Here is a 15,645-nt window from a genome sequence, read left to right as displayed (position 1 = left end):
CTCAACCAGCTTGATATTAAAAAAATAGAAGCAACAAAGATAATTTTTTTAAAAAATCATATAAACAAACAAAAATCATAAAAAAAAGAAAAAAGACTCATGTAGAGAAACACTATAGCAATCCACAATGTTTTGTGAGGAAAACTACAGTTGTAATTCTCAACCAACTCAATATTCAAAAAATAAAATCGACAAAGATAATTTTAGAGAAAATCATAAAAAAAAACATAATAACCATGTGGGGAAACACTGTAGCAATCCAAAATGTTTTTTTTTAAAAAACTACAAAGCTAAATTCTTAACCATCTCAATATTAAAAATATAAATTCAACAAAAATAATTTTAGAAAAAAATATGTAAAAAAACACTATAGTAAAGCAAAAACTATGTAGAGAAATACTGTAGCAATCGACAATGTTTCAAAGAAAAAAACTATAAAGCTAAATTCTCAACCGGTTTAATAGTAAAAAAATAAAATTAGTAAAGATAATTTAAAAAATAACATAAAAAAATTAAAAAAAATTAAAAAAGAAGAAGATAATTTTGGGGAAAAAATGAAAAAAAAAAAGAAGAAAAAGCATGTGAGGAATGAAAAAAAAAAATGAAAAAACAAAAAAAAACATGTTGAAAAAACTACAGTACTTTTTCGATGCATTTTAAAGTATCGTTAATATGCTCTTATTTTTCACTGCTCCTTTCTTTAGTCCATCTTAATTTGTTAAATGTCCTTTTCAGTCTCTTGTTAGTACATATAAAAATAGGCCAGAAAAAAAAAATTTATATGACGAAATAAATCGTCAAAAAAAAGAAAAAAGAAAGATAAGAATGCCACATCAGCCAAACATACTCTGACAGCTGTGGCTAGTCAAATCTAAACTTCTTGATCTGGAGGTAAACAACTCCAACGGTCCAAAATGCACAGTGCTCGTTTTGATTAAAATGCGAACGTTCTCTTTTGATCACTCCTGATCACACCCGCCATCAGCTTACTTTGCTGGCTTAAATTCCCGAAACCAAGGCAGCAATTTGTCTCCATCTTTATCAGTTTCTTTTGAAGTAGAAGGAGGTGAAAATGCGAATAGAGGAAAGCGATGGAGTATCGGCGTCGAGAAAGCACCTGGTGTTTGCCTATTATGTTACCGGTCATGGTTTTGGCCATGCCACTCGTGTTGTCGAGGTCTCTTTCACTGCTCTTATTTTTTCTCCATATTGCAATTCCTCGTGGTTCTCAATTTTTTTTTTTTAAAAAAAGATCATCATTATTTTCGAGACAGCTTGATGTTGATGATCATAGCGTGATTGCGATGATCATGCATAGTATTTTTCTGTTTTATTTCTTATTTTTTTTAGGAAATTTGGGTTTGAGCTTGAAACAGTGTGATTTTGCTGGAATAGGTTGTTAGGAACTTGATTTTGGCTGGGCATGATGTGCACGTGGTCACTGGTGCACCTGATTTTGTCTTCACCTCTGAAATTCAGTCGCCTCGTCTCTTCATTCGCAAGGTTTATTATTATTATTGTTATTGTTATTGTTATTTGGGAATGTGGAAGTAGAAAATTGATAATTCCAATTAATTTTTTTATTTGTGTTTGAATTCATAGGTATTATTGGACTGTGGAGCAGTACAGGCAGATGCATTGACCGTGGATCGCCTTGCGTCGTTGGAGAAGGTATAAAAACACTAATTATTACCCTTTTTCTTTCTTTTTTTCGCAATTATAGTTTTGGTATTAAGTGCTGGCTCATACTTCCTAAATATCAATTGAAGTGATGGAATTTTTCTTTTGCTATGCTAATTACACTTTCTTGCTTTTCTGGATGTTAGTATTCGGAGACGGCTGTGAAGCCCCGGGAATCTATTTTGGCTACTGAGATAGAGTGGCTGAACTCCATCAAAGCTGACTTAGTGGTATTGATCTTGTTTTTCTCATATTTGTTATTATAGTTGAACTCCTGCAATGGCTATTTATCTGGACTATGGTGTCAAGGGTTCACTTTAATTTAGTATTAAAAGACAAAAATGGTGAAAAATGAAGAGAATTGATGAATTGCTTTTTTGCTCATATGAAAACAGGTTTCTGATGTTGTTCCAGTTGCGTGCCGTGCTGCAGCTGATGCAGGAATTCGATCTGTCTGTGTCACCAACTTCAGGTAACTTGTTGTTGCTAGCATTCTTGTTCATTTTACAGTTTCTAGAATTTCTTTTATCTGAGTCTAATTATCTTGGAGGGTAAATGTATTGAGTGTTATCAATAAGCACTATAGCCTTGGAGGACGAGAGGTTTTAATGGATAGCTCCACAAGAATTTATGTCTTTTTGTTCTTCTTCTTTCCTTTTAAGGAAAAAAATATAGAAATATTGGTTTGGTGAAAAAGCATAATTGCATGAAAAGATTTTAATTTTATCCACTGAATAAATATTCTTTATTGTAACTTACTTTTTTGTCATGTCAAAAAATTAAAACTAGATCATAAGGTTGCCTGACCTTAACTGAGATACTTGGATGTGAAATTTTGCCTGACCTTGTCTAAATTTAAAGTGTGAAACAAAAAAAGTTTGCTTCTTATATCCTATTATCTATTTTACTAAAGATGCTTCTTTCTAGATGAAGTTGCTTATTGGAGTGGTTGATACACAGCGCTTGGGTCATGTTATAAACCCTAGACTTGGTTTGATGTTTGTGTTACCATTCCATGGTTGAAAATATGATATGATGTGCAAGGTCATTGGTATAACTTATGGAAAATTTAAAGCCCCTGCTTGAAATTTTGCTAGCCACATCATCAATCCTTGTGATTTTATGAAAACCTGTTATGATATGATCTTTGTCTTTTCACTGTTGCAGTTGGGACTTCATCTATGCAGAGTATGTCATGGCAGCTGGAAATCATCATCGTTCAATAGTTTGGCAGGTGACATATTGTTTTTATAGAATTCCTTTCCCCTCGTGTACTAATTGTCCAATTAGTGTTTCCATTTCCCTAGTTCTTGTGACCTTTTGCCAATGCCTTCTTTGTTTGATATGTTCTGGTCATAATTCCAATATCTTCTCCCATTATCTTTATTCTGTTGTATCCAAAATTCCAACTAAGTCAATTAATCACGCAAGGCATAGAAAATACTCAATATAGTGATTTTACTGTCAAACCAATTGTCAATGACTCTTCATCTCAAGAATTTATATGAAATTTGGGATGGCTGTACTTTTTCTGTGTACCTGCACTGTTTTGGCATTCAGGATTTACCCTTTTGATTTGGAACTTGTTTTGGTGTGATTTTAGTAGTACTAAATTTGCTTATGCTCTTGAAATTATTACAGATAGCAGAGGATTACTCTCACTGTGAATTCCTAATCCGCCTCCCAGGATATTGCCCAAGTATGTTGGTTCTTACACAGCCTCAAGACGAATCTCCCTGTGTTTCCTTTCTCATTTCCATATCTGGTGCTGGAACATTGTTTGGTTGCTCTCAAAATATTAATTTGGTTCTCTTCTGTTTTCAGTGCCTGCTTTTCGGGATGTTATTGATGTACCTCTTGTTGTGAGGAGGTTGCACAAAACCCGCAAGGAGGTTTGGCTTCTGAACACTGTTGAAACCCTTCTTTATATCATTCAGATGTTGATCCAAGTCTTCTATTTTCTTAACATAGGCAAGGAAGGAACTTGGCATCAGTGATGATGTGAAGCTGGTAATCCTTAACTTTGGTGGACAGGTGAGGATATTAAAAGTTTTTGTAGATCTGATATGTGTGCTCAAATTTGCGTGAAGTATATTTCTCTTTCTCCATTGAATGTCTACTGCAATGTTTGTCCCTGATATGCTTTGATGCCTTATGCATTGGTTGGAAATGTACAATAATTTCATTCTTACTACAAACTTCTTTCCCTCTTGTGCAGCCATCTGGGTGGAAGTTGAAGGAGGAGTACTTACCTTCTGGTTGGCTTTGCCTGGTACCTTTTTCAGTAACAATGTCTATGTCTTTGTAATGTATAAAAACACATTTTCATAATGGTTATTGAAGCATGTGAGTTTTGATTCAGGTTTGTGGTGCTTCTGACAGCCAGGAGCTTCCACGAAATTTCATAAAGCTTGCAAAAGATGCCTACACACCTGATCTTATTGCAGCATCAGACTGCATGCTTGGTCAGTATCGACATGATTTCATAGAGTCATTCGGTCGCTGAACTAAATTAAATGGTTTGAAACAGAAACTTAATGGGATTTCCATTTCTTCAGGGAAAATTGGATATGGCACTGTCAGTGAAGCCCTGGCATTCAAGCTACCATTTGTCTTTGTGCGAAGAGATTATTTCAATGAAGAACCCTTTTTGAGAAATATGCTTGAGGTGCAATAATTGTTTCCAAGTGTCATCATAATCTTTTGTTTTCTTCCTTTCTTCCTCTTCATCTTATTCTTCAGTTCTCTCTGTGATCTTTTCATGTAGCTCCTTTCACATTATTTTGATACTAGTGAAATACGATGTCTTGAAACAGTATTACCAGTGTGGTGTTGAGATGATTAGGAGAGATTTACTCACTGGCCACTGGAAACCTTATCTTGAACGTGCAATTAGTTTGAAACCATGCTATGAGGGAGGCATTAATGGAGGCGAGGTACTAACTTCCTTTCCTGATTTCTGTGATTTTCTTGACATGTTGTTTCTCAACACTGATATGCTTTTGGATATTTTGAAATTGTAGGTGGCAGCTCACATTTTGCAGGAGACAGCTATTGGTAAAAACTATGCTTCAGATAAGGTAAGCAAAGTTTTGATATCTAGTTTTATGTGGGGTGTAATCGATAATGCATGTGTTTTGCATCAACATCATTGTGGACAAGGTTTCTGTAATGATAATGTAACTATCTTCAAAGAAAATGTACAAGACAAATGTTAAGAATAATTAATCCATGGATGTTAATCCTCGTATTCCTTCAATTTTCAACCTTTCATTCCTTTGTGCTGAGTTTTTGAGAGGTTTTGCATATGGCTGAGCTGCCTTGATTCTTTTCTCTGTGACAATTTTTGTTTTGTCAAACACCTTGTACATTGTTAAAATGGTAGAACTTTTTATGAAAAAAATTGAGTTACTAAATTCAGATTTACATTAAAATTACATTTCATTGTCTTTGAATGGTCTAAAACAATTGTTCTGTTTTTCCTTGTGAAAGTGTAGTTCAGTGGAGCAAGAAGATTGCGAGATGCCATTGTCCTTGGTTATCAATTACAAAGGGTCCCTGGACGAGATATCAGCATCCCAGAATGGTATTCAAGTGCTGAAAATGAACTCAATAAATCTACCGGGTCTCCAACTACCCAAATAATTGAAAATGGATCCCTAACAAGCATGTGAGTTTTGTCTTTCTCCATTTAACTTGGCAGATTCTTAATTTTGATGAGACATTCAATTCTTTATTCTGTTGACATTTTTATGCGACTCTTTCCAGATGCACTGATGATTTTGAGATTCTACATGGAGATCTTCAAGGCCTTCCAGATACAAAGAGTTTCTTAAAGAGCTTGGCAGAGCTAGATACTGTATATGACTCTGAGAAGAACTCTGAGAAGCGCCAAATGCGGGAACATAAGGCTGCTGCAGGACTCTTTAATTGGGAGGTCTGTATCATGTCCAATAAAACACATTGATTTTAAATCGTGTAGTCTTTTAGTGTTTTCACAAACCAGAATGCTTAGCATTAATAGAAACTATGTACAAGGTTGACTCTAGGCATTGTAGTGGTTTGCAGTTTCTTCTCATTCAGTTGCATTCCTGCACTATGAATCACTATCATCTTCAAAATGGATGGATTTTAATGTCATTTGGAAATTAAAGTAGGTCCACTTTATGTGTTTGATACAAACATGGAAGGGGTTTATTTGCCTATGTTGTATTTGTACAGGAAGACATCTATGTGGCAAGAGCACCTGGGAGATTGGATGTAATGGGAGGGATTGCTGACTATTCAGGAAGTCTTGTGTTGCAGGTTAGACTTCTCTATTTTTTAGCTTTGCCATCACAGTAAAATTTTGTGCTGCCTTTGTTCCTTTTTTTTGGTATTTACTTAAACCTTACCGCTGTATTTTATCCTTTTTGTTTCAAAAACTTACTGATGCCTGGAGGCAACACCACAGTTCTCACCAAGTCTTGCTTTGGGTGCCTGAGCAATATCCATTTTGTGAAGGATTAATACACTTTATATTAATTTGGCTTCCCAAAATGCTTTGGTGCTAATCAATTTATCTATTTCTCTTTCTGTCTATCACATCTGAATCCTATTTCCTCCATATGTTAACTATTTCTTCCTTTCTCTTTGTTTTCTTTAGAAGAATCCTAATGTTGACCATGGTCCTGAGAATCAAACCACTCCTATATCCTTAAGTGTATTATCATGCACCAAGTATGAATGTAGTCATAGTGAGGAAAAACTCCACTTCTTTCACATCAGATCTGTCACTATTGAGTTGATTAACCATCTTCCGTTTCTTTTGTTATAGATGCCTATTAAAGAAGCCTGTCATGTTGCTGTGCAAAGGAACCATGCAAGTAAACATAGGCTCTGGAAACATGCCCAGGCTCGGCAAAATGCAAAAGGACAGGGGCCTACACCTGTTCTTCAAATAGTAAGTATGACATTTGAATATTGAACCATTATTTCCACACATACTCATCCATCCATCATCCCCTCCAGTCACTCTCCATATACGATGTAGATTGTTGGTTTATGCTGTTAATTCAGCTGTGATAACTATGATTCGAACTCATTTTGTGCAGCTTAAAGCTTGATATGTGAGATAGATCTTTAATTGCTATTGTAAACATCTTTCTTTATCTCAATCAGGTATCCTATGGGTCAGAATTAAGCAATCGTGGTCCAACCTTTGACATGGATCTATCTGATTTTATGGATGGAGAGATGCCAATATCATATGACAAGGCAAAAACATATTTTGCCCAAGATCCATCACAAAAGTAGGTCACTGTCACTTTTGTTTCTTATTTAGATATATTGAGAACTCTGTATCTTACCTTCATGGTCCCTCTTTTAGGTGGGCAGCTTATGTTGCAGGGACAATTCTTGTTTTGATGACAGAATTAGGTGTACGCTTTGAGGATAGCATTAGCATGCTGGTATGACTTGCCTTCTTGCATTCTTTCGCCATTAGAAGATTCTATTGCTTCTTTTTTTATCTGTTGCTATATTGGCTTTCTTTGTTTTTTCCCCTTCCTCTTTCCCATTGACTTCAATATGCATGAAAATATAGACGATAAGATTGCTTTCATGTATCTTGCTGTCATATAACCATAAAACTGCTAAACTATAGGTTTACAATGACCCAAAGCTTAAGGTGAACTAGGTAAACTGTGCTAAATTTCTGGTTATTGTCTGTTGCATGTGGACCTTTTTTGTCCTTTTCGTTGTAGATCATCTGTGTACCATAACCATGCACATTCTGGGCTTTGCTCATTTCAGATCTTAATTATTCCTACACGGAAATACAGGTTTCTTCAGCAGTCCCCGAGGGAAAAGGGGTATCTTCTTCTGCATCAGTGGAGGTTGCCAGCATGTCTGCTATAGCTGCTGCTCATGGTAACTGCTATTCTAATTCTCCTAAACTCATTGGCAGTTCATTTTTTCTTTTAATATATCTGTCATGTTATAATTTGGTCCTTGCGCTAGCTGCCCAATTAATTATCAAGACTAATGACCTTTATGTAAACTGTATTTTGAAATAATCAAGATGGTTCAACCACAGATCAATGGGATAGTGGATGGCTAAGTGGAAGCACATGAGTTTTAGGACAGAATACTAGGTAGGAAATAAATAAATAAATAAAAACTGTGAATTTGTAATTTTTTACCCTGAATCAATGGATACGAAGATCTTTCTCCATTGTTTGAGACTTTTTCAGGGTTTCTTGAAGATTAATTAATTTGGTTTTACTTCCAATTACCAGAATAAATGCCTTGACACTTTGGAGAACTTGCCAACGTTAAACAAAATGCTAAGCTTAAATAATGTAAAGCTTTGAATTTGTCACCATATTTTTTTGTTAGGAATGTTCCTTGCAGAAGCTAATAATCTACTTTGTAAACATCTGCAGCTAATGAACTCTGTAAATATCTAACAAGGCTTGGTTCTTATTTTTCAAGCTGTAGTCTTGTTAGATTGAATCCCAGCAATTTATGAAGAATACTGCCTGCATCATACAAAAAATTCTGTTTCTTACAGTAAGCTGTTGTATAAAGCCACTATCATCTATAAAGCCACTATCATATATTTTTTCACTGGACCATGGATACTCTTGGATATTCATGAACTGATATTCTTGATGTTGTTAAACAATTGACTTTAAAGTTCAACCTTCATGTAAATGTTGCAGGATTAAGTATCAGTCCAAGAGATATTGCTTTGCTCTGCCAAAAGGTTTGATTTTTAACAGATAGAAGAAAACTTCTTATTAGCAAAATATGTATATCAGTTCTGACGTAAGAAGTGTTCAATAGGTAGAGAATCACATTGTTGGAGCTCCATGTGGTGTAATGGATCAGATGACTTCAGCATGTGGTGAAGCCAACAAACTTCTTGCAATGGTGTGCCAGGTAAGGACTATTCATGTCGCTGGCTAAACTTTTGATAAAGATTTTCCAAAGGATAAGAAACAATGCTATACCTGTGTTGATTATCAATGCAGCCTGCAGAGGTTATTGGGCTTGTAGAAATTCCTAGCCATATTCGTTTCTGGGGAATTGATTCAGGAATACGACACAGGTATCCAGCCCCCTGAATGCTTTTAATTAATTCTCCTGCCACTCATTTTACAAATTGGCATTTGCATGTAATGTTCATTCATTCTAAGCACTCTTTCATATTCTCTATTTCAGTTTTTTTCTTGATTGCTTTCACTAATTGATTGTTAAGTCTTCATGGATGTTTTATCTTATTTGATTTGAGGATTTGGCATCTTTTCATTTTAGTAAAAGAAACTGTGTTGTGGCTCACTACCAACCTCTCCAATCTCTATTGGACATGGCATATTAGTTGTTTACAGATCAGGCATTATGGAACTTCATAATGGTTGTTAATTCTTGTTCTTGCCAGGCCCTTGACTTGCTCACTTTCGTGCAAGCAAATATTTATTACATGTTCAAGAAATTAATGGTCTATGAAGCTCCTTTTAATGGCTACATTCGCTTCTGGATTATTGTAGTAATTTTTTGGCATTGCTAATGACTTAGATAATGTAGTAATTTCACCACTTTGATAACTTTTGTAGCAAACCACGCACCTTTATCTTTTGGCATTGCTTAGCTCCTATTTTAATGTAGTAAATTTTTTTTCTTCGGCAGTGTTGGTGGTGCAGATTATGGATCTGTAAGAATAGGTGCCTTCATGGGTCAAAAGATGATTAAGTCTATAGCATCATCTACTTTGTCCAGATCACTGCCCAGTGCTAATGGGTTAATCCATGACGAGTTGGAGGATCATAGTGTGGATCTAATCAAAGCTGAAGCTTCATTGGATTACTTGTGTAACTTATCACCACACAGGTAACGGTCTTTTGGGGTCCATTCCATAATTTGTGTAAGGTAGGTAGTAATCCACACAGGTAACAGTCTTTTGAGGTCCATTCCATAATTTGTGTAAGGTAGGTAGTAATCCATGTGATGTGTGGGATGCTTTGATTAATTTCTCTTATGTTGATAATGTTTTTATCCTTACATCCTGTAGTTATCTTACAGAGCCCTGTGACTGTTTTGATTAAAAAAACTCCCTCTCTTCTCTTTGTGGGATGAATTAAATACTCTTACATTGCTTAAGAAACATGGCCTCTTATTATAGTTGAAACGCACATTTTAAATAAAATAGAGGAAAAACAGTTTTTACTTGTCATAACCCCATGCTTCCACAATCGACAGGTGATTCCCCGCTTCTATAATATATTATCACAGTGTTAGATGGTTCTAACTTGATGTTCTCTTTACTTTCCGTTCCAAATGCTGTATTTCTTTGTGAGTTTTACTTCTTAATGTTAGTTTTCTGTTGTCATTCTCCATTATCTTGTTTTATGATTATGGTTATGGAACATCTGAATCTTGTCCTGCAACTCTGAAGTAAATGTACGTGCATTTTTTACTTTTACGTTAAATCTGATGATACAGATATGAGGCTCTCTATGCTAAGATGCTTCCTGAATCCATCCTTGGAGAGACCTTTCTGGAGAAGTATATTGATCATAATGATGCTGTCACGATAATTGATGAGAAGCGCACATATGTTGTGAGAGCACCGGCTAATCATCCTATATATGAAAACTTCCGTGTCAAGGTCAGCAATGGTTTTCATTTCATTGTTTCAAATATGGATTGAACAACTTTGGAAATTATGTTCGGTGGATACAGTTGTCCATGCTATTTCTAAAATCCTCTTTGTTCTGCTTCTTGATGTTTAGGCCTTCAAAGCATTGTTAACTTCCACCAGTTCAGATGAGCAACTTACAGCTCTTGGAGAACTATTGTATCAGGTATATTCAAATTCGTTTGACATCACTGTGATTGAGATTTTCATTGTTGGAAACTTCAGATTTGATTTGCCAGATATTCATGATCCAGCTATAGGAAATGTTACAAAGATGTTCACTGCTCTATATTTCTGTCCCGTAATCATGATAAAGTGACTGTAAAAACCATTATTAATGTGTGAAGCCAGCCATGTTTGGTTGACAGTGCCATGTCCCCTCTCCTTTAGAGGAACTATTGACTTATTGACCACACTAAGCATTATTCTGAAAGTAGATAAACATCCTGATCGTTAACTTTTACACCAAAGAAATCTTACTATTTTTCAACGTTACAATAAATAATAACAGCCTGCTCAATGAATGGAATCATGACAACACGAGAACTATGAAATAGACGAAAGTGGATTAAAAGTTTTGTTAATGTGCTATTTTATTTTACAGTGTCATTATAGCTACAGTGCTTCATGACAACACGAGAACTATCAAATAGATGAAAGTGGATTAAAAGTATTGTTAATGTGCTATGTTATTTTGCAGTGTCACTATAGCTACAGTGCTTGCGGGCTTGGTTCTGATGGGACAGATAGGCTTGTGCGGTTGGTACAGGAAATGCAACATGGCAAACCATCAAAATCTGAAGATGGGACTTTATATGGAGCAAAAATAACTGGTGGGGGTTCTGGTGGAACAGTTTGTGTAATCGGTAGGAACTGTCTTAGAAGCAGCCAACAAATTCTGGAGGTAATTCTAGACCAGCATGATCATAGAAAAATGTTAATTTTTCTCCTTTATGCATTTGTTCCTTTTATCATCGTGCACATGTTCTTGTTGTTCTTCGAGGTGGCCAATTACAAATAGAATAATCTTGAATTTGATATTTGCCGAGATACTTTCCTTTCCCTTTTCATACATGCCCTGTTTATTTCATGCTCTTGCACTTGATGATAGGCCTGGGACACCGAATTAACTAGAGCTTATATTTTTGCTTTCTATTGTCATTGCTCATATTTAACAAGTAATTACAATTGCAAGCCATTGTAGATTGATGAGTGTATTTCCTGCTGCTTAACGCTGCTAATCATTTAGAAGGGAAAAAAAGTAGTATTTTTCTTGGTCCTTTATAATTGCTATTGGATTTAACTTGTTAATGAGCAATCTGTCATTTTGAATTTCCAGATTCAGCACAGATACAAAGGCGGAACTGGCTATTTGCCATTTATTTTCGAGGGTTCGTCGCCTGGGTCAGGAAAATTCGGATACTTGAGAATTCGCCGGCCAGTGTCCATAACTTAGTCAATTGTCTCTCATTGTGGTTAGTGGTTACTATATTAAGAGACAGAACATTTCTGTATTAGTAAACTGTAACCACAATCCAGCTGCATAAATTATTATCATTATTCCAGGAATTTGTATTTCGGATGTTAATTTATAAAATCCAACTGCTTCCCCTCCGAATAATAGAGCATGTTTCAGACCAAAAATTGTCACCGATTCACCAGTGTGCATTAGAATCTGATGGGATATCCCTTTATGAAGTTGATGTGAAGGACTCGGTACAGTAGTTTTGATCGCCTCTGTGCCATCTGTTTTTTACCGCCGCAATTTATCAATACGGAAACGAATCGTTTAATGACCCAAGACATACAGTTTTATTGCCTGACGCCCACCAGTTATTTTTTACCTCAGAATTATTCTACGTTGATTTATTTACTGGGAATTTAAACTTGATAGTTAAATTTGTCAACTTAGGAAAACGAAAGGGGTTTCCTAAAATGACTAGATACTTGTTCCAATCAGAAAAAGAATAAGGTGATAGAGCCTTTGAAGCTTATAGATTTACATCAAATGATTCTTTTGGTTATATACTGTCCAGCAATGGCTACCAACATCCATTATAATGCACGTCTGGGATTATAAGTCCCCACTCGCCTTTTATGAACAATTGACCATAAAATCATAGTACAACGCCTCCGCCATTAATGTAAATCTAAATTCAGCAGAAAGAATGTCCGCTTTCAGGGGGCGAGGGGACTGTCGCTGCCATCCTGCTGATAGTAGGATTCGTAAGTGGCTATTCTTGTCTTCGACTCGGGCAGCTCTAGATCTTTCCTAAATTCAGCAGACATCTTGACGAAATCCGACATCTGAGTCCTCTTCCATTCCTTTCGACAAATACAGTAAAAAAAAATAAGCAAGCAAGAAACAGAGTTGAGGAAAATGATGGGATGAAGGCATCGGAAGTAAAACAGCAAATGCAAATGATGAGGCTAAAAGGTGGGATTGACTGGAGCATTAAGAACATATCCAACAGATTTACAGCAAAATCCTAGATGTTCTTTTAAAATAGAAACATAGAAAAAGAAAAAACCTGGGCGTGGGCTTGGTAACATCTTGGGCTCACTTCAGCTGAGACAACACAGTGGCTTGCCACAAAACCTAGCTGGCAGCCATGGCAAACCTATAGCTAACCCTGACCAGCTAATACTGTTGTTGGCCAGGCATGAAGCAATATAACCTTGATGATTTTGTGGTTGAGACGGGTCTCATACTTTCAATTATGAATTATAGGATTTATTCTTAATGCTCCTCCAAAACCAGAAGAACAAAGACTAAGAACAGGAAACATGACAGGGTTTATCATTTGTAGACTACTAGATTTCCTGAGCCTGATTCTCACATATTTAGAGCGAAAGTACATTGAAACGAAGCACAGCAAAACCTTGTTTGGAGGCTTGAAAGTTCAATGGCTGTGTAAATTCAAGACAAGTGGGCAAATAGTAAACATAGCTATCATGTAAGGAAAAGAAAAGACATGCAGTCTAATGGATGATATTGCTATCTTAGTGCGGATATGAGAAATGTGTGGAATCTATTCCATTTTGACTTTGCAAACAAGGTTATTGATCGTGGCACTGACCAATTAATTAACTGATTTAGTTACATGGTGAAACAAGAGGAACTAGCTGAATCAATCAAGATTTCGACCATAAAAAAAGGGGTACGAATAGAGCCAAGCACAATTGCCTTGACCTTCTGATTTTTGCAGTTTGCTGAAAGCAAAAATGGAACTCTTGGTTCACAATTCATATTCTAACATTTCCCCCTTCTCAACATCTTTTGCCCGAAACTACATTAAAGCATACAGTAGCAACCTATGCAAAGAAGATTTTCAAGAAAATAAAATATAGCATGTTTACCTCAAAATCCCACTCCCCGTACAAGTTGGGATCATTCTTGTCTGACCAAACATAAGCAAATGCTTGTGACTTGTTAGATGAGTCCTGCAAAATATCATCACCATCTATTACTTTCTGCAACAATATAGTACAACTCCATGAGAGCCACATGGGACGATCTTTCTCATCTGTTTGGAGACCTTCCCCTTGAAATGGACCGTAAATTTTCAAGAATATCTGGCTTTTCATTTGAATTTTAGCCCATGCATTCGTTTAAGATGCAGACTCAAAACCACAATACTTCTTTTGCATCCACCCATGAGACATTATTCAAATTCGAAATGTCCAAAGAAAAGTATGACAAAACTAAAAGGGCGACATGCCACTTAACCAATCGATCATGAATTAGAAAAAAAAAAGATGGTTGATGATCAACAATGTTCTTGACAGTCAATTCCTATCCTGCGGAGAAGGAATTGGCAGCTTACCTTCTTAGCAACAACAAGGGCATGCAATCAATGAAGCATGAACATCCCATTTAAATTCGTGACAAGAAAACATTGAAGATTGTTGAACCGAACTCACTTACCATCAAAGAAACATCAACAGTGACTCTTTCATATTCAACGTCCTCAAATTCATCTAAAATATACAATTCCAGATCAGTGATGCCCTGGAGAACCTGGACTAACAAAAACTCATGCATTAGATGCAGCCTAAGACACAAGAATCAAAATCACTAAAAAAACACGTTCATTAAATTTAATATTTAAAAAAAAAACCAAATGGCAGCAACCAAAACTTGAGATTATACATAAGAAAGATTTCTGCTTAGATCAAGAAGTGAGAAAATTAGGACTTGAACATAAAAGTGAACCATTGGGGGGATGAAACAGACCTTTCCAGTAACTTCCTTGTTCTCCACAGGTAGAATTGCAGGGTAGACGCGCCCTTTTATGCTAAACCTGTGACTACAAAACAACAACAACAACAAAAAGTAAGCAAAAATAAATTGTGGGTTATGATCAGTGATGATTGAACATTAAAAAAACTGGAAAAAAGAAGAAATCGATACAATGGGAGGAAGAGTTAATATTGAAATGAAATCACAGGCCACTTTTAATTTAACGAAAAAGAGAGAGAGAAAAAATACAGACTGGCCGTTGAGGATGGCTGGAGAAGATTGAGGGATGCGGCTCAAGAGGGCACGAACAACGTCATCAGCAAGAAGGCTTCCATACACGAACACGTTGTGGACCTGATTGCCTCCTACCATTGCCATTGCCGTTGTTGGCTTGTTGCTGACCAAATATCACCCTCTCTTTCTCTGAACAAGACAGGACAAAATGGTCTACTTATTGCCACCTAGGACAACTCATTTGTAATGTGAGATGTTCATTCTAGTCCTCAAATTAAAAACAAAAAAACAAAATGAAATGTTATCCAGTCAATTGCACACAGTCCATATACTTCACTGGTTCGATTGATTGAGGCCCTCTCGGGTGTTTTCATGTGTTTGATAGTTTTCGTAAGCTTGGGATTTGTTTGAGTGAATTTTTTAGCCTAAATGGAGTATCTTTCTCTGTTGCGTCAAGATATATATAGAATTCCATCACTGGCAACATAACTTCATATGCTCATTGGATAAACACAGATGCATTTAACTCTTCATGCCACAGTGGTAGAGGGTCAACGGGGTAACAGTTTCTTATCGCTCCCTCAGAGTTAATCCTTGAAAACAATGAATAAAAAGAGCAATAGGATTGAGTTTGAGCAAGTCTGTGTGCAATGCAATGAAGAAAAAATCTGCTAGAAATAACAAGTCATCAAGTCTCACAATGACAGCGCAAATAACAGCCCCATTTGAACCATATCGTGAACGGGAGGAAACTGCCTTTACCACCAATTGCTGCAAGAAAGTGCCAAAGAGCCGTTGTTACTCACAG

General features: G+C 36.1%; 2 protein-coding genes across 3 annotated transcripts; one reads left to right on the top strand and one right to left on the bottom strand.

The window, feature by feature from the left end:
* Positions 1 to 914: 914 nt before the first annotated feature.
* LOC18107561 (L-arabinokinase) lies at positions 915 to 12,004 on the top strand. Of its 2 annotated transcripts, XM_006371763.3 has the most exons (29): positions 921 to 1,177; positions 1,396 to 1,503; positions 1,603 to 1,671; positions 1,827 to 1,910; positions 2,076 to 2,152; positions 2,848 to 2,914; positions 3,322 to 3,379; positions 3,505 to 3,572; positions 3,652 to 3,714; positions 3,899 to 3,952; positions 4,043 to 4,145; positions 4,239 to 4,348; positions 4,497 to 4,616; positions 4,704 to 4,760; positions 5,178 to 5,350; positions 5,449 to 5,617; positions 5,902 to 5,985; positions 6,497 to 6,622; positions 6,841 to 6,971; positions 7,049 to 7,130; positions 7,503 to 7,590; positions 8,385 to 8,428; positions 8,509 to 8,604; positions 8,697 to 8,773; positions 9,352 to 9,552; positions 10,165 to 10,330; positions 10,455 to 10,526; positions 11,061 to 11,264; positions 11,700 to 12,004. In XM_006371763.3, exons 1-29 carry the CDS (start codon positions 1,073 to 1,075, stop codon positions 11,814 to 11,816), a joined length of 2,973 nt encoding a protein of 990 aa, XP_006371825.1. In that variant the 5' UTR covers positions 921 to 1,072; the 3' UTR covers positions 11,817 to 12,004. The 2 variants fall into 2 exon arrangements, with proteins under 2 accessions (XP_052304865.1, XP_006371825.1); XM_052448905.1 differs by lacking the exons at positions 10,165 to 10,330; positions 10,455 to 10,526; positions 11,061 to 11,264; positions 11,700 to 12,004 and adding an exon at positions 9,655 to 10,141 and having other exon boundaries at positions 915 to 1,177; positions 9,352 to 9,595.
* A 354-nt stretch (positions 12,005 to 12,358) lies between these two features.
* On the bottom strand, positions 12,359 to 15,057 carry LOC18107562 (AIG2-like protein D). Its single transcript, XM_006371764.3, has 5 exons — positions 14,857 to 15,057; positions 14,598 to 14,670; positions 14,289 to 14,381; positions 13,721 to 13,804; positions 12,359 to 12,685 (listed from the first exon to the last, which is right to left on the bottom strand). The coding sequence occupies exons 1-5, from the start codon at positions 14,979 to 14,981 to the stop codon at positions 12,539 to 12,541; spliced, it is 522 nt and encodes a 173-aa protein (XP_006371826.1). The 5' UTR covers positions 14,982 to 15,057; the 3' UTR covers positions 12,359 to 12,538.
* Positions 15,058 to 15,645: the final 588 nt, after the last annotated feature.

The sequence above is a fragment of the Populus trichocarpa genome, chromosome 18 (genome assembly GCF_000002775.5).
Source record: "Populus trichocarpa isolate Nisqually-1 chromosome 18, P.trichocarpa_v4.1, whole genome shotgun sequence".
Classification (NCBI taxonomy): domain Eukaryota; kingdom Viridiplantae; phylum Streptophyta; class Magnoliopsida; order Malpighiales; family Salicaceae; genus Populus; species Populus trichocarpa.
The sequence above is the reverse complement of the archived record's forward strand: the minus strand, read 5'-3'. Positions and strand labels throughout refer to the sequence as shown.